The 15,702-nt window shown below is 50.3% G+C and overlaps 1 protein-coding gene across 4 annotated transcripts in view; it reads left to right on the top strand.

The window, feature by feature from the left end:
• The first annotated feature begins 9,587 nt into the window (after positions 1-9,587).
• The window catches only part of Vash2 (vasohibin 2), a 31,330-nt gene continuing 25,215 nt past the window's right edge, over positions 9,588-15,702 (top strand). Inside the window, exons 1-3 of one of the 4 annotated variants that reach the window (XM_087194246.1) lie at positions 9,588-9,763; positions 10,335-10,729; positions 10,927-10,938. In XM_087194246.1, the coding sequence (XP_087050372.1) occupies positions 10,454-10,729; positions 10,927-10,938 (288 nt within the window). In that variant the 5' untranslated portion in view covers positions 9,588-9,763; positions 10,335-10,453. The other 3 variants (XM_004853548.3, XM_021265567.2, XM_087194247.1) reach the window with 3 other exon arrangements.

Raw genomic sequence — 15,702 nt, 5'->3', positions numbered from 1 at the left:
CTTTGGGAGAGATGGTTGGATCATGAGGATGCTATATTCATCAGTTGATTAATTTACTGATGTTCATAGCTGAATGTGCTGTGAGGAGGTGAGGCCCAGCTGGAGCAGAAAGGTCACCTGGGAGCTGCCCTTGGAAGCTATATCTCTCCCTGGCATATTTCCCTGTGCTCTGATTCCTGGCCACTATGAAATGAGCAGCTTCCACCGTGATGTTCCTGCTTTGGAGCCAGCTGTGACCATGGACTGAAACCTCTGAAACCATAAGCTGACTGGGCTGGGGATTTAGCTTAGTGGTTCTGCCGCCTGCCTCGCAAGCACAAGGTCCTGAGTTCGATTCCCAGTACCAAAAAAAAAACAAAACCCAAACCATAAGCCAACTAAAACTCTCCTCCAGCAAGTTGTGGATGTCAGGTATTTTATCCCAGCAATGAGAAAACTGATCAATAGTGTCAGATAATTTCTTGGAGGGTAAATTTTAACAATTCTTGGGGTACTGAGATTTTTTTTTTCTTCCTCAAGTTGATTTTGGTAATATATTTTCCTAGTAATTGTCACTTTTGTTTGTTTCCAAATTCACTGGCATGAGGTTTTCATGGTATTCTATTATCTTTTTGTTTTGTTTTGTTTTGTTTTGGTGGTACTGGGGGTTAAACCCAAGGAATTCACACTGAACTACATACCTACCCTTTTTTTATTTTTTATTTTGAGACAGGATCTTACTAAATCAACCAGGATGGGGTCAAACTTGAATCCTTCTGCCTCCATCCCTCAGATCTATTATCTTTTTAATCTGTTACATTTGGAGTTCTTCCTCCAACTGCATTTTCCCCTACTTTTGTTTACATCGTTCCTTTTCTTTCCCTTTTTCTTGTTAGTCTTGCCAGAAGTTTCACCTGGTTTATTAGTATTTCTTCCTATATTTTTTATTTATATGTCTTCTCTTCTTTCTTATTTCCCCTCCTTCCATTTTCTTTGAATTTATTCAGCTGCTGTTTGTTGTTGTTGTTTTTATTTATTTATTTATTTATTTTCAGCTGCTGTTTTGTAACTTCTCCTTTTTCTAGGCTTTCCCATTGGTACTAGAAATGGGACCCTAACCTAAAACATGTGGCCCCATCATAATGCTCTGGTACGCATGGCACAGAAATAAACATCATATGCTAGAAAGATGGAGATCAGGGTTATTTAGTGACAAAACATTTGGCAAAATGGTCACTTGCAATGACTTCCAAATCAGACCAAATGCCTACTGCTGATTCTGTTGTTTTAAAGGAATTTGCTGGAAAGAGCCACGGTGTTAGTGCATGCATGTTGGCCACCCCTTACTGTGTTTAGCAAAGTTTTTAGTTAATGCTAGGATCACAGGAAAGAATTAACTATCATGGAAAAGAATGGACTTAGCCCAGACAGTTGGGCCTTGGCAGTGTTGGAAAAGATCGCTTCTCAGTCCTAAGCAGCACTAAGTAAAACTGAAAACAGGTAGCTTTTGTTGTTATTTTGTTTGTTTTGGTTTTTTCCTGCTATTTTTTTATGGTGCTGGGGATAGAACACAGGGCTTCACACATGTTCTGATAAAAGCTTTGAGTGACAGAGGCCAATGACACATCTTACAAAAACAAAGCGATTCAGCCCAAGCCGAAGGTCATATTGAGACTCTTCTGACTTGAACCTACTGCTTTAGATGGGCTCAAAATAATTATTGTAGGGCCAGGGATGTGGCTCAGTGGTACCACGCCTGCCTGGCAAGCACAAGGTCCTGAGTTTGATCCCTGGTACTGAAAAAAAAAATCACTGTTAGGTGAAATAGAAGGGCATGCAACAAGGACATCAATCAGGTTTGAGAATTTTATTTAGGCGAGAACTATCAATATGCTTGTGGCATATGGAACTATCTAGAAACAAATAGATTAGAAACCTACTAAATTTGTGAGGGATTATAAAGAAATCACAAACTCAGCTTTGGCAAGAAACGTTTTTAATTCTTTTTGAGTCAGGGTCTTCATATGTCACCCAGGTTGGCCTTGAAATTTTGGGCTCAAGGGATTCTTCTGCCTCCAGCCTGCTAAGTAGCTGGGACTCCAGGTGTGTACCACTATGCCCTGCCTGACTTTGTAAGCTTTAAAATAATCCCAGTGTCCACAAATCCACACTATTATGACATTGGATACAAGAATGTGTTGCTAAAGGGTCGCAGACGGGGCAGAACTTCCCAGACTGCAGAGTGAGGAGTCATGGATACCAAAGACAAAGAATCCTTCGGGGAACAGAATCAAGTTCTGATCTGGGAGCTTCCCACATCCTCGGGACAGACTTCATAATGCCTCCTCTTCAGGGTTCCTTGATTGGTAAATTCTGGCGACCTCTATGCTTCTACCATTTTACCTCCTATCAACGGACTTGTGGATTTTTATCGGCGCTACCCTTCCTGCACTCCACAGTTGCCTATTCTGTGTGAAGGTCATGGGATTGAACTCTAGTCACCTCCATCCTGGGCCAAGAAGAGAGGTGCCTGACATCCAGGCCTGGCCGATGGGACGCTTCCTACACGCACTCCTGTTTTCCCCCTTCTGGTGGCTGAAATAAAGATGACACCCAGGGAAATCTGAAGAGCCACGTGCTAAAAATGGCAGCACCTCTGTCAGCCTGAGTCTCTGAAGCACTAAGTATAGAAATCTGCCCCACGAGCTCGATCAACCCGCCCAGTATAAGAAAAAACAATCTTGCTGGTTCTATTTGCTATAGCAATTAGGGCGTCCTGACTTGTATACCACCTAATAAGCTTTTACTTTCAAAGAGTCCATTTCTTCATGTTAGTTCTAGTTGGTTCTTTTTCAAATTTGGTAGATTTTAACTTTTCTCCTGATTGTTGCTTGTGTTTTTAATCCTTTTGATTTCTGTAAAAGTTTTAAACAAAAATATTTTGAGATTCTGCATCTTATTTCTGTCTGTGAAGTCCTTACAGGTTTAACTCTAGTGATGTATGCTTACTCTTGCTTTGGTGGCTTTCTTCCTTGTGACGTGGGGTTTTTGTTAGTTTGATTGGTGAGGTACTGGGATTAAATCCAGAGCCTTCACGCTGAGCTATACCCCAGTCCTGTTTTGCTTTGAGAGAGGGTCTTGCTAAGTCACTAAGTCGCCCAGGCCGGGCAATCACAATCCTCTTGCCTTGAGTGCTGGGACTTCAGGTGCGCGCCACCACACCTGGCACAAGTTTGTAATTTTTAAACGTGGGTCCTGCTTGCCTGAGTGCTTTGGGGTTTCTTGCGGACCTGGGTCGAGGATGTTCTTCTCCAGAGCTGGGCCTCTGCTGTTTCTGGGCCCCTGTAAGTGTTATAACCCGATGGCCCTGAAGCTTAGCTTTTCATCTTGTGTTTTCCTGCCCACCCTTTGTAGTACAAGCTGAATGTGAAAAAACAGACGTATAGCTACAAATTCTTGTGTTTTTGTGTTTTTTTTGGTACCAGGGATCGAACTCGGGTCCTTGCACTTGTGCAGCAGGCGGCAAAACCACTGAGCTAAATCCCCTGCCCTGTAGCTACAAATTCTTGGAGGATCCTTTTTCAAATGCCTTTGTCCATTCAGAACTGAAGCTCCAATAGACAAATTATGTTTGTGGTTTTCGTTGTTAGCATTTGGAAGTTGCAGTCCCTGACCCTGCAGGCCCATTGCTCGTGGGCCTCTGGTGGAGGCCAGCACATCATGGCAGGAGCCCGTGGCAGAGCAAAGCCATTTCCCTCATGGCCGGGGAGCCAAAGAGAGAAAAGGAAGCGACCAGGGTGCCACAGTCCCATTGAAGTCCACGGCCCCCGTGACTTCAACCCTCCACTTGGCCCCATCTCTTAAGCTGTCCATCACTTGCCATTAGCACCATGCTGAGGACCAAGCATCTAACACATGGACCTGTGGGGGGACACTCGAGGTCCAAACCATGCTGGCTGGACCTTAGACAAATTACTTTAAATTTCCTAGTCTTGATTTAAAACTTATCTCATGGGTTTCTTGTGCACATTAAATAACATAATGCATGTGAAGTGCTTAAACTATGTGTGGTATAAATTAAGCATTCAGCTGGGTGTGGTGGCACACTCCTGTAATCCCAACACTGGGGAGGCTGAGGCAGGAGGATCACCTTGAGTTTGAGGCCAGCCTGGGATATATAGTGAGTTCAAGGCCAGCCTGAACTACACAGCGAGACCTAGTCTCAAAAAAAAAAAAAAGCATTCATTACATGTGGCTTTTTGTTTTGCCATTTATTTATATGGCAAGGCCTACACCCAAAACAATGAGGGAAGATATAAAACAAAATATGCATGAGTGATGACTCACATGCGTAGGCTACTATCAGAGGCCGATCAATCCTCTGATCTGCCTAGAGAGGGATGCTGCAAGGGCTAAAGAAAGAGAGACAATGGAGACGTAATTTCAAAGTATAGTCTGGGAGGTCAGCGCCAGAGTGGGCAAAGACAAAGATATTCCAAACATGCCACTATTTATTGGGTACACATAATAATTGGAGAGAGTACCAGGAGACTCAGAGGGCAGCAGTAATCTTAAGTTGATGAGGTCGAAGAGGACATTAAGAGGGGAAAAGCAATGGAGTACTACTCAGCCATAAAGAGTGAGAAACTAGAGACATTGATAGCTAAATGGATGCACATTGAGGCCATACTCTTAAGTGAAATAAATAGGACACATATATCTAAATACCGAATAGTTTCTCTGGTATGAGAAACTGAAAGTGTAAATAAGGATCAAAATGTATAACAGGTAATTTGAAATAGAAAGAAAAGTTCCAAAGGGGAAAGGGAAGTAGGAGGAGTAGGGGAAAGGAAAGAAGCGAAAGAAATAAATATGAGAAAAGGAAAAAAAGGAAACAAAGTCTTTCTAAATAGGGAGGGGTGGAGGGATTGAAGGGAGGGCAGGGAATGGGGAAAAAAATAAGAACCAAGATATATCATGTTAAGGTACAAATTCCCAATGATGAATGTCATTATACTGTATACCTAAAATGTATCAATAAACTTAATGAATAAAATAAGGAAGGGCAAAGCATTCTTACAATAGTTGGTGGGATGAGATAGCAGGCTAATAAGGAATTTGTCCTTCCCCCAGGTGAAAACTTTCTCTTTATTACTACTGGGTTCTCAAAGAACCAGGATGTCTTCAGCTGATGTTGCCCTTGAGCGTCTCAGCATCATTCAGTCCTCAGCTTATGACCTGAGGTACACAGAGTTTTTTCCGCATACCACTGATATAGGGGGAAGAGATGTAACTCCCGAACCCACTAGATACTTGAAACTCAAGTTCATGTTCTCTAAAATTGAAGAATGAATTCTAGGAATAACAGAGGTTAAGAATAGGAAAAATTTATTTAGAGAAAGATAGCTTCTGTCTAAGAGAGACAGACAGGGGACTGGAAAGTGGGTTGCCTGCCCACCCCGTTTTCAAAGGCATTTTATTGAGCAAAGTTGAGAGGTGAGGTGGGTTCAAGGTGAGACAAAACTGTAAGACCCAATGGAAAATTACAAGGTGGGCATGAGGTGGGACAAAACCATGATCAACCAATAAGATCACAAGTACAGTCACCCAGGTAATATTGATTAAATGGGGATCAAATGGGAAAACAAGTCACAGACAAGGAATTTCCGGAAAGGAAATGGGCTAGGGAGATTGATGTCTACTTAGAATACCAATCACTGCAACTCATCTCTAGGGTAAGTAGTACCTCTTTTCTTTTTATAATGCTGACCAGTGAATGTGCCTCAATTGTTTTTCTATGCTGAGGGCCCAGCTTTGTTTAACTGCCTTATAATAATTTCTAACTAATTTAGCCATCAGCAATAAATACCATAGCTGGGTCTTGGCCAAGGTGACATTGGGCCTTAGACAGTCCTAATCATAATTTTTTTTTTTTTGGTACCCGGGATCGAACTTGGGTCCTTGCGCTTGTGCAGCAGGCGGCAAAACCACTGAGCTAAATTGCCAGCCCTAATCATAATTTAATCATGAAATGAGTTTTGCCCCAAAATTATGTAGAATGGCTCTCGACAGGCTACCATGGAATGTGTGGAACACATTGCTGGGAAAACAGGGCCTGAAGAACCTATTCCATTTTTCTGAGCCCTCGGGAAAGATGCTACCTCTCGTTTGAGGTTTTCATCAGCTATCCTAGAACAAGAGCAGATCATGGCCTCTCATGATTAGCAGAATGTTAGTGTTGATATTTGGTGGAAAAGTCAATTCACTAGCACAGCACAGTGGTAACTTCTGGCTCAGGCTGATCATGGGCCCTGCATGCCTGGGTTGACTCCAGGGCCTAAGCCCTGATCTGGGGAGTGTCCAGTCAGCCAGGGCTGCCCTCACAAAGCTGAGCAGTGTAAACAGAAAAACATAGCTCCCGAGGCTGGAGGCTGAGACCGAGGCATCAGCAGCAGGGCTGCGCTCCCTTTGAAGGCTCTGGGGACAGGTCCGGTCCAGGGCTTTCTCCCGGCCCCACCACTTCCTTGGTGCTCATCTCCACAAGATGTTCTCCCTGACCTCAGTCACGTTGGATTGACCTCATCTGAACTAACTACACGTGCCATGGCAGTGTTTCCAAATAAGGTCACGCCCCGAGGTACCAGGGTTAGAACTTCAGCTTGTGAATTTCAGGGAAGGGACACGTCCTTCCCACCCATAACTGGCTGGGTCTCCCAGTTCTGCTAAATGAGGCAGCGACTCTGCCAGTTCCCTGTGCCCCTCTCCTCCCGCCCTCCACTAGCTTCTCCTTTCCCCCTCCACACACTCATGGCTTGATTGAAATGTGTTTCTCTTTCCCTGGAAAACTGAAGCCATTTCTCCGTCTCTACGCTCACACAATGAGATGCTCTGGCCGCAGACATCTCAGATCTGTCCGCGGAATGGTCTCGAGCCAGAGGAAGCCCTGAATAACACGGACGAGGTGCTGAATGTGTGTCGTTGCAGAGCTGGCCTCTCTGAATCCTCACATCCCTCTCGAGCATATGGTATGAGACTCACTTCAAAGTAAGGCTCTGAGACATTAAGTAACTCACCCAAAATTGCACCGTCGACAAATGGTGGAGCTAGAAATAGGATCCACTGGGGTCAGATGCAGTCTTATTTATCTTTGCAATTCCAGCACTTGACACTTGAATAATGAGACACTGTTTGAACCCAGCTCTTCTCATTTCAAAGCTTCCCACCCTTCTCTGCCTGACTAGCCACAATGGTAAGGACAGGCAGCAGCTGTGCTCTTAGAGGCTGAGCGTCCCCGTTCAAATCACAAACTGGCCTTTTCCCACTGTGCCTCTCTAGACTATGTCACTCTAACTACTGACCTTTCAAAATCCCTAATATTTATCATGGCCTGGGTTCACACGAGGGTCACACAACACAGAATACACATGGGAAGGATGAACAATGTTGGGCAGTCCATGCGACCCTGCACAACCCTTAAGTGCAAAGGAATTCTGAGGCAGACTCCTCTGAATGCCAGCGCCTTCCTGGGGGCTGCACGGCACCTCTTCAGAAGAGCAGCCAAGTCTCACAGCTGTCATCATATGCCTTGTCACTTGGCTCTCCACCCATCCCACCCCTGGGAAAGGAAAAAACGGACACATGAAGTACTAGGAATTAACAGCAAAAGCTCTCCTCCCCTGACTGAGATACTTCGAGGCAAAGATGAGCCAATAACCTCCCCTGGTACCCTGGACTAAAGGACAAACATTGTATAACTGCTTCTGTGAGATACCTAGAACAGGAACATTCTTTTACACAGGTAAAGCAGGGTTTGGGTACAGGTTTAACAAGGTCGCGGAAGTTGTTTGCACTTGGCCTGCCTGAGGACACCCGGGAGGGACCAGAGGGCGGTGGCCCTTGCTGTTCTTCCATGTTCACTTCTGGTCTATTCGATTGTCAGGCCAAATTCCCATCCACCTCATCCTACAGTTCTAGTCTGGACTGGGAACTCCAAGGGAAGTTGGAGATGGTAATAGATTTGAGAGAGGAATAAAAAAAAGAAGGGGAAGGAGAAGGAGAATGTTCAAAATGAGAAAGTAGATCACTCTCTAAGGGATGTTTTCTTTTTTTCTTCTTTTCTTTTCTTTTTTTGGTTTTTTGAGACAAGGTCTCACTATGTAATTCAGGCTGCCCTTGAATTCACTATGGATCCCAGGCCGGCCTCGAACTCATGGTGATCCTCCTGCCTCAGCCTCCCGAGAGCTGGGATCACAGGCATGTACCACCACGCCCGCCCAGTCTTGGCATGTTTCCTTCTAATCAGAAAATGAAAACTAACGCAATTACATTGTGAAAGGAGGCTTTTCTCCCACGTGTGCTTGCTCCCCTTGAATTAGTCAGAGTTCCACAAATTCAAGAGTTTCAGGAACTGCCCATTTTCTCCTCCATATAGACCCAAGTTACTGCTCTCTCTCCTGACTGCAGAAAGCCCAGGCCTGGGCTCTGTGTGGGTGAGCAGTGCAGGGCCAGGTTGGGTCCTGAACCCAAGTCTCCTTGCCTGAGTCCTGGCTCTCACTGTGCCCCAGGGCCTCCGCAGACACTGTCCCTCTGTGCCCGCCTGTGGGCCAGTTCCCTCGCATCTCAGGCCAGTTTTGAGGGTCAGCAACCAGGAGCTGCTTTCTCAAGGCTCCTTGTGGGCGGGTTCTGCACCTGAGCCTAATTCACCGCAGTCACAGCTGCCTCGTCCTCGAGAAGCTGACACGTGGCCTGAGCACAGGAGGCTCTGGCCAAGGTCCCAAGTGTCCACAGGACACAAGCGGGGGAATCCGATCCTGCCAGCCAGAGAGCTGAGATTTTGGAGTCTGCTGTCCAGGGCCACCCGGCTCAGCAAAAGGCAAATGTGGACTTAGAATGTGCCTGCGGGTCAGTGGCCTGGTGCTTTTCCCGCCTCCCTCGAGCTTCTCTTCCTTAAAAAGAAAAGGACACCACCTTTAGCGCAAAGGTAGGTGAGCGGGGCGTGTGGGGAGGGAAGGCGGCCAGTCCACCATGGCTGGAGCCTCTCGGTCCCTTCCTCTACCACGCCTGGGGCAGAACAGGGCCTGGCTCCCCTCTTGGCTTTCGGGCTGCACATCCGCTTGGGTTTTTAGGGACTTCATTAGCCGTGACTAAAACAGAGGGTCCAAGGCTGTGCCCACTTGTTAATCTTGGGGGAAACTTGTAGGATTTTAAAAATATACTAAGTTTTGTGCACACATGTAAACTTAGGCCCCTGCCGGAATCCCCCACCATCCCGGGCAGGAACAGCGACGAGCCCAGCCTTTCTCTGCCTCCGGGTCACTCCAGGGAGGCTTTGCCTCTCCACTGTTTCCCATAGTTGCAAACCCTCCCCGGGGCCACGACTCCTGGGGAAACTGGATCATCAGGCCCACGGACAACCTCTCCAGCCCCGCGGGGCTCCCAGGACGCGATAGCGGTCGGATTTCCCGCGGCCACACAGCTTCCCTACCTCGGGTCCCCTCCCGCCCAGGGTGCCCGGAGCCAATCAGAGCGCGGCGGAGCTCGGGGAGGTGGAGTCCCGAGGCCGGGACCCGCCCCTCTTTGTTGCGGAGGCCAATGAGCGCCTTCGGAACATCGGCGGCTGCCCGGGTGACTGGGTTATATTTCACAGAATAACATTCGAGAATGAGACTTGGGATGAGGGGCCGGCCGCCGCACCCCCAGCAGAGTCAGCCCAGGGCCGGGCAGCAACCTCCGCCGCCCGCGACCCCCGGAGAGGGTCGGCCGAAATGAAGCGCGCTGGCCTCAGGTGGGTCCCCACGCCAAGCGCGTCCCGCGCCCCTCTGGTGCCCGGCGCTGGGCTCCGGAGAAGGGGCTGGGGCCGCCCCTTCGCCCACCGGGGTCCAGGGCGGGGCGGGAGCTTCCTGGAAGAAACCGCGCCTCCTGTGCGAGCCGAGGCTGCTGCGGCGCCCGCGCTCGAACCCCGCGTGCTCACGTGCCGGCGCATTCTGGGCTAGGCTCGTGGCCGGGCCACCTCTGGGACCGAGGGCCGCGTGGAGCTTTGCGGGGACCTCCTGTTCCTCACTCAACACGAGCTGTCTTTCTTCGGCCCACACGGTCCACTCCACATCCCCCCAGCCCCCGGGCCCCGCATCCCCGCCCCGGGCTTAGGTGGGTGTGAAGCCTGCTTGCTAATTCCGAGCCGCCTTTCCCGCAGTCGCCGGGCAGAAAGCTCGGGTTCAGGGCCTCAGCGCGCGGGGTGGGAGGTGGGCGATCTGTCCCCCCGCGAGGGCAGCGGGGCTGCCGTGGGGACTCCCCGGGCCTGCACTCACGCCCCTGCACGTCCGCTCAGCGCCGGGTCTGCTGTCTCCTGCTTCCAGACCCGGCCAGTGAGCGGGAGCACCGCCGCGCTCCCCCTTGGCGCGTCCTGCGGCACCAGCGGCATGGAGAAGGCCACGCGCGTGGGGCTCTGATCCCGCGCCCACGCCCACACCCCACCATGACTGGCTCGGCGGCCGACACTCACCGCTGCCCCCACCCCAAAGGCGCCAAAGGCACCCGGTCCCGGAGCAGCCACGCGCGGCCCGTGAGCCTCGCCACCAGCGGGGGCTCGGAGGAAGAGGACAGAGACGGTGGGGTGCTGTTCCACGTGAACAAGAGCGGCTTCCCCATGGACAGCCACACCTGGGAGCGCATGTGGATGCACGTGGCCAAGGTGCACCCCAAGGGCGGAGAGGTGGTGGGGGCCATCCGGGACGCCACCTTTTTGGCAAAGGTCAGTGCTTAGAGGAAAGGTGGGCAGTGTGGGCCCCTCCCCGCTTGCTCCCCCTCCGGAAGCCTTAGAAATGGGGGCGGGGCGGGCAGGGAGCTTGAGGTCCAGCACTCCGCATTGCGCGGCTGTGCCAAGGTTTCTCCGACTCTGAGCCAAACTCCATTATTTTCTCGACCCCATCTGCGTGCCTTCTGCAAAAGCTGGAACCGCAGGTAACACCGGTGAAGCCAAGCCTGGGTGGACCCGTAAGAACCCTGTCCTGCTTGTCCCCCTTGGAATCGCTTGTTCCTCCTCGGCCCCCCTAGCCAATGATTTATTAAGCTGTGAATGGATTTGCAGTCGACCACTCAGACTTCTCAGTGTGAATCATTTCTAGACTTTTTGCCAATTTTTTTTTCCTGGCAGTGACTTTCACCTCTGAAATTTGCAAAACAGTGAACTGTCACTTCCCAGCTTATCTGGGCTCCAAGAGAAAAAAAGGGAAGTTTTGGCTGTGGCTTAAAAGGGACTTTCCAGTACACGTGATGAATTAGTCCCTGGCTGAAAGAGGAGGCTCTGGAGGAGCAAAGCTCTTCTTACTTTGGAGAGAAGCCAGCCAGCGGATTGGGCTAGGGGCTGAGGGTGTCATTGCCAGGGGAGGGATGGCCCTGGTGGGAGTAGCTGCATTGTGTAAAATACCAGGATGTGCACTGGGGAGAGCTGCAGAGTGGGGGTGGATGGTGTGTCCCCCGGGTGCTGGCAACACTGGCATGGCTCAGAAGATTCCTAGGCTGGCCTAGGAATGCCACACCGGAGACCTGGAAAGCCATCTGGCTGAGTCCCCAGCCTGGTGACAGCTGGGGAACAGCTACAAGGCTGTGTGCCCTTGGGGAAGTGACACATCCTCTATAAACTTCCCGCTGCTCAGTTCCAGGGTTTTATTACCCTGCTGGCCAAGGAGAGCGCCCGAGAAGCCTGTCTGCTTGAGTGTCAGCCCTATTGACCCGCACCCAGTCTTCCTGCAACACTGACTGCCCTTTCTGGGGTGCAGAGTCCTTACGTGAGGGGGAGCTGAGCCCTGACATCTGGAAGGGGTGGTAGCAGGGAACAGAGGCCTGACGCATGGTCCCCTGCTGCCTTCTGCCTCACCGCCTAATTGCATCCTTGTGTGCCCCCCTGTCCATTTGGGGGAGGCTGTGGGCTCAGTATTGGTTAGACAGCCTCCCGCTTCCTGGCTGTGTCCCGGCCTCCTTCTGCAGGCTGGGAATGCGGGAGGGCTCTCCGGCTGAGAGGCGGGTGCAGGCAACAGACCTCGGGTGGGACACACCAGGCACATTTCACCACTGGTGCGTGCTTTGCCCTTTGAATTGGACAGTGTGTCCACTTCCTGTGCTCCTCACAGTAACCTTGGGTGCTCCCAGACTTCCTGCGGTAGGAGGGACTTAGAACACAGAGGAACTGAGTTCTAGCCCTGTTTGTGTGCTACTTCTAGCTTTGTAGCCAGGTCACTCATTTCAGATCTGTGGCCTCACTTTTCTTTATAAAACGGGAATAGAGCAAATTTCGTGGGCTATTCTTTCCAACCCTAAAAATCCTATGGTGTTCTGACCCCAAGTCTGGGTCTCTCATGCTGATCTGTGTCACCAGGGGCCCTCAAAACTGACATTCCACAGCTTCTGTTAGTCTTCTCTGACCTCAGGTGGTGCCTCTTACCTTTTCTTATGTGTCATGGTTCCCAGACCAGCTCAGTCTCCTCTTCCTAGGACAATCGCTAATTTGTCATCGGGCACTACCCAAAAAGCACACGCATGAAACAGTATTCTCAGTGAGTGGTTCAGAACATAGATTTCTCCTTCCTGGGTCCTGTAGCTGATACTCACAGAGCGGAGTGCAGTGTCCCTCCTTCAGTACCGCAGCCACATCGAACTGTACTTTCCCAGAGACCGGGAGCTCAGCATCGCTCCCTCTTGTACCCCACTCAGGCTGGCACTTGTCCCCAGCACCATGATGGCACCCCTGGCCCCGGGTTCCGCACAACCTGCCCCTGCCCAGTCCTGACCCCAGTGGTCCCCACTCAGGGGCTCCTCCTCTCTGATACAGGGGCTCAAGCCAAACTCACCAAATCCTTTTCTCTTTCCATCAGCTCAGCTCCTGCCGACCCTTTTACAGAAGAGGCTGCTGGGCTGGGGTGGAGGGTGGGGAGTCATCAGTTGAGTGTGGACTGAGAAGGCACAGGGGAAGGGATGTGAGAATAGGACATCCTGTTAGCCCTGGTGGCTTCTGCCTACAGGTCCAGATGCCACTGGGGCAGGGACGGGAGGGTTCCCCTGCCCCCAAATTTGTGACTGCAGGCTCTGCCTTGGGGTTCCTGAGACTGAAGTTAGCACTCACCTAGTCAAGTCCAGGGCTTTTCAGGGATCGCTAAGAAGATAGCAAGAATCTTTGGAGGAAAACAGAGGACGGGAGGGAGAGAACACTCCGGAGTCACCCGCCAGCCCCTCGGCGGAAGCAGGCTTGGCAGGAAACCTGGGTGGATTCAGCAGGAACATCAGCTGGCTTCTTGCAGACCACACAGGTTTGTGTCTTTCTCACATTGATTCCAGAGTGAGAAAGAGTTCACCTCCAGGGGTCTGAGCTTTGTCCAAGTGAGAGCGAAGAGGTGTGGGCGAGCTAGGTAAGGTGGTACACACCTGTCATCCCAGGACCTTGGGAGCCGGAGGCAGGAGGGTGGCAAGTCAAGCCCCACCTGGGAAACTTAGCTACCTAGGGAGATTCTATCTCAAAATTAAAAGCAAAAGGCTGGGGGTGTAGCTCAGTGTGAAGGCTTTGGATTCAATCCTCAGTGCTAAAAAAAAAAAAGGAGAAGGAAAGAAGAAAGGAAGGAAGGAATAGAGAGAGAAAACAGAAGAGTGTGATGTGCTTGGGCATCCGGGTCCTGCTGCGGGCAGGCGTCTGGGTCTCCGCCTGCACCTACAGCTCTTGCTGCCTGCCCTGTCCCTCGTACCCTGTGACAGGTGAACAGGGCCCAGCCTGTATGGCCTCATGCTTCTCCCTCCTAAACAGCCCTCTCCCCGCTGCTCCACTCCTCCCTGGTCCTCTTCCCTCCTTAGCCGCCCGCCCTGGTCTGCAGGGAGCGGTCAGTTCTGCCCTTTCCCTCTAGAGTCTGCCCTGGTGGGGCGGGACTTGATGGCAGGAAGTGAGAGTCGCAAGGGGTCCAGGTTGGAATTCCAGGCGGAGGCACAGGGAGAAGCCAGTCAGAAGAGAAAGGTGGACTAGGCCCCACCAGAGCTGTATGTGAGCATCCTGGCCAGCACCAGGGACCTGGGGTTCAGAATGTCTGCTAACCAGAGAGGCGAGTGACGTTTTTTAGTGACTTTCTCTTTTGTTGGTGGTGGTACTGGTGACTGAGCCCAGGGCCTTCACACTGAGCTGTATCCCCAGCCCTTTTCTCAAACTTGCAATCCTGCCTCGGCCTCCCAGAGTGCTGGGATTCCAGGTGTGCGCCAACACATCTGGCATTTCAGTGGCCTTAATTGGTACTTCTTAAATCATTAGTGAACTTGAATTCTGTCAAATATTTACCTCAAATATTCACTATTTGTATTTCTTTTGTGAACTGTCTTTTTGTGGTCTTTTCTATTGTGGTGAAATGTACATAACAAATAATCTGCCATTTTAGCCCTTTTCAAGTGTCCCGTTCTGTGGTAATGAACACATTCAGGTTGTGTTTCTGTCACCATGGTTCATTTCCAAAATTTCATGTTCCTCTGCTGACACTTGTGCTCATTAAACAGCAACACCCCATCCTGCCCATGGCAACCACTCTCTGCTTTGTTTTTGTCAATCTGACAACTGGAAGAGCCTCAGGAATTATATAATAGTTGTCCTTGGCCAGGGATTTAGCTCAGTAGTTCCGTCGCCTGCCTCTAAAACGCGAGATCCTGAGTTCAATCCCCGGTATCAAAAAAAAGAAATAATACTTGCCCTTTTGTGATTGGCTTATTTCTCTTAGCTAAGTGTCTTCAAAGTTCATCCATTTTCAAGCATGTGCCAAATTGTCCTTTTTAAAGGCTGAATAATATTCCATTGAATGACTATGCCACACTTTGTTTATTCCTTTCATCTACCCATATATACTTGGGTAGCTTCTACCTTTGGGGGCCATTTTTTAAATTGAGCCTTCAGGAGTTATCACTTTGTATGACCTCTTCATGAATTAAAGATACTAACTCACTGTCTACATGGGACAGTGGATGTTTTCATGCTTCTTATTAGGGTGAGAAGGTATCTTCAGGGTGGAACGCTCCTGAATCGATATCTGGATCGTGGACTCCTCTTGAGTCTGCCCCGAGAGCATGTTGCCGATGACTACTAATACAGCTTGTGCCCGATGGGCAGAAGCCCCAGGCCCTGCTGTGCCGACTCCCTCTCGGGTCCCCTTGGAAGCAGGTGATAGTCATATTTTAGCAGGGAGCTCAGGCTGCGTGACCACAGCTGGTAGGTGATGGGGCAGGGTTTGAACCTGGGGCCCGCAGAGCTGGATGTGGGGCTCTCTAGTAACACCAAGGAGCCCTGGCATCTCGTCTAAGTGCTGGGGGAGCTGGAAGCTGCCCCCTGCCGGGGCCCCACTAGCTCTGCTGGTCTTCAGGCAGGTTTCTCAGTGGTGTCTTTCCCCACAGCCCTGCTCCCGATAGGGTTTGGAACCTGCATGCATTTGTCCTCCCTGCTGGGACCAAAGTAACTGCAGCTGAGGTAACCATGCAGCTGTTTTTAAAAGCCTTTGGGCGCCACTGGGCTGCTATTCTGAGCCCCAGCTGCTGCCTTTCTCCCACCTGCCTTGCAGCTCCGTGGGCTCTGGGACCTGCAGTGAGTTGAAAGAATGTGGTGGTTGCAGAGGACCATGACCCCGGGAATGGATCGTTCCCCTGCTAGTGTTGCTCAGCAGAAACACAAAGGGTCCCTGGTTTTGTTTCTGAGATGGGTCTCACTGTGTCACT

The sequence above is a fragment of the Heterocephalus glaber genome, unplaced genomic scaffold (genome assembly GCF_053883595.1).
Source record: "Heterocephalus glaber isolate CG9 unplaced genomic scaffold, H.glaber_assembly_v1.0 deba00001600, whole genome shotgun sequence".
Taxonomy (NCBI): Eukaryota; Metazoa; Chordata; class Mammalia; order Rodentia; family Bathyergidae; genus Heterocephalus; species Heterocephalus glaber.
Note: the sequence above shows the minus strand (reverse complement) of the source record. Positions and strands in the feature narration are given on the sequence as shown.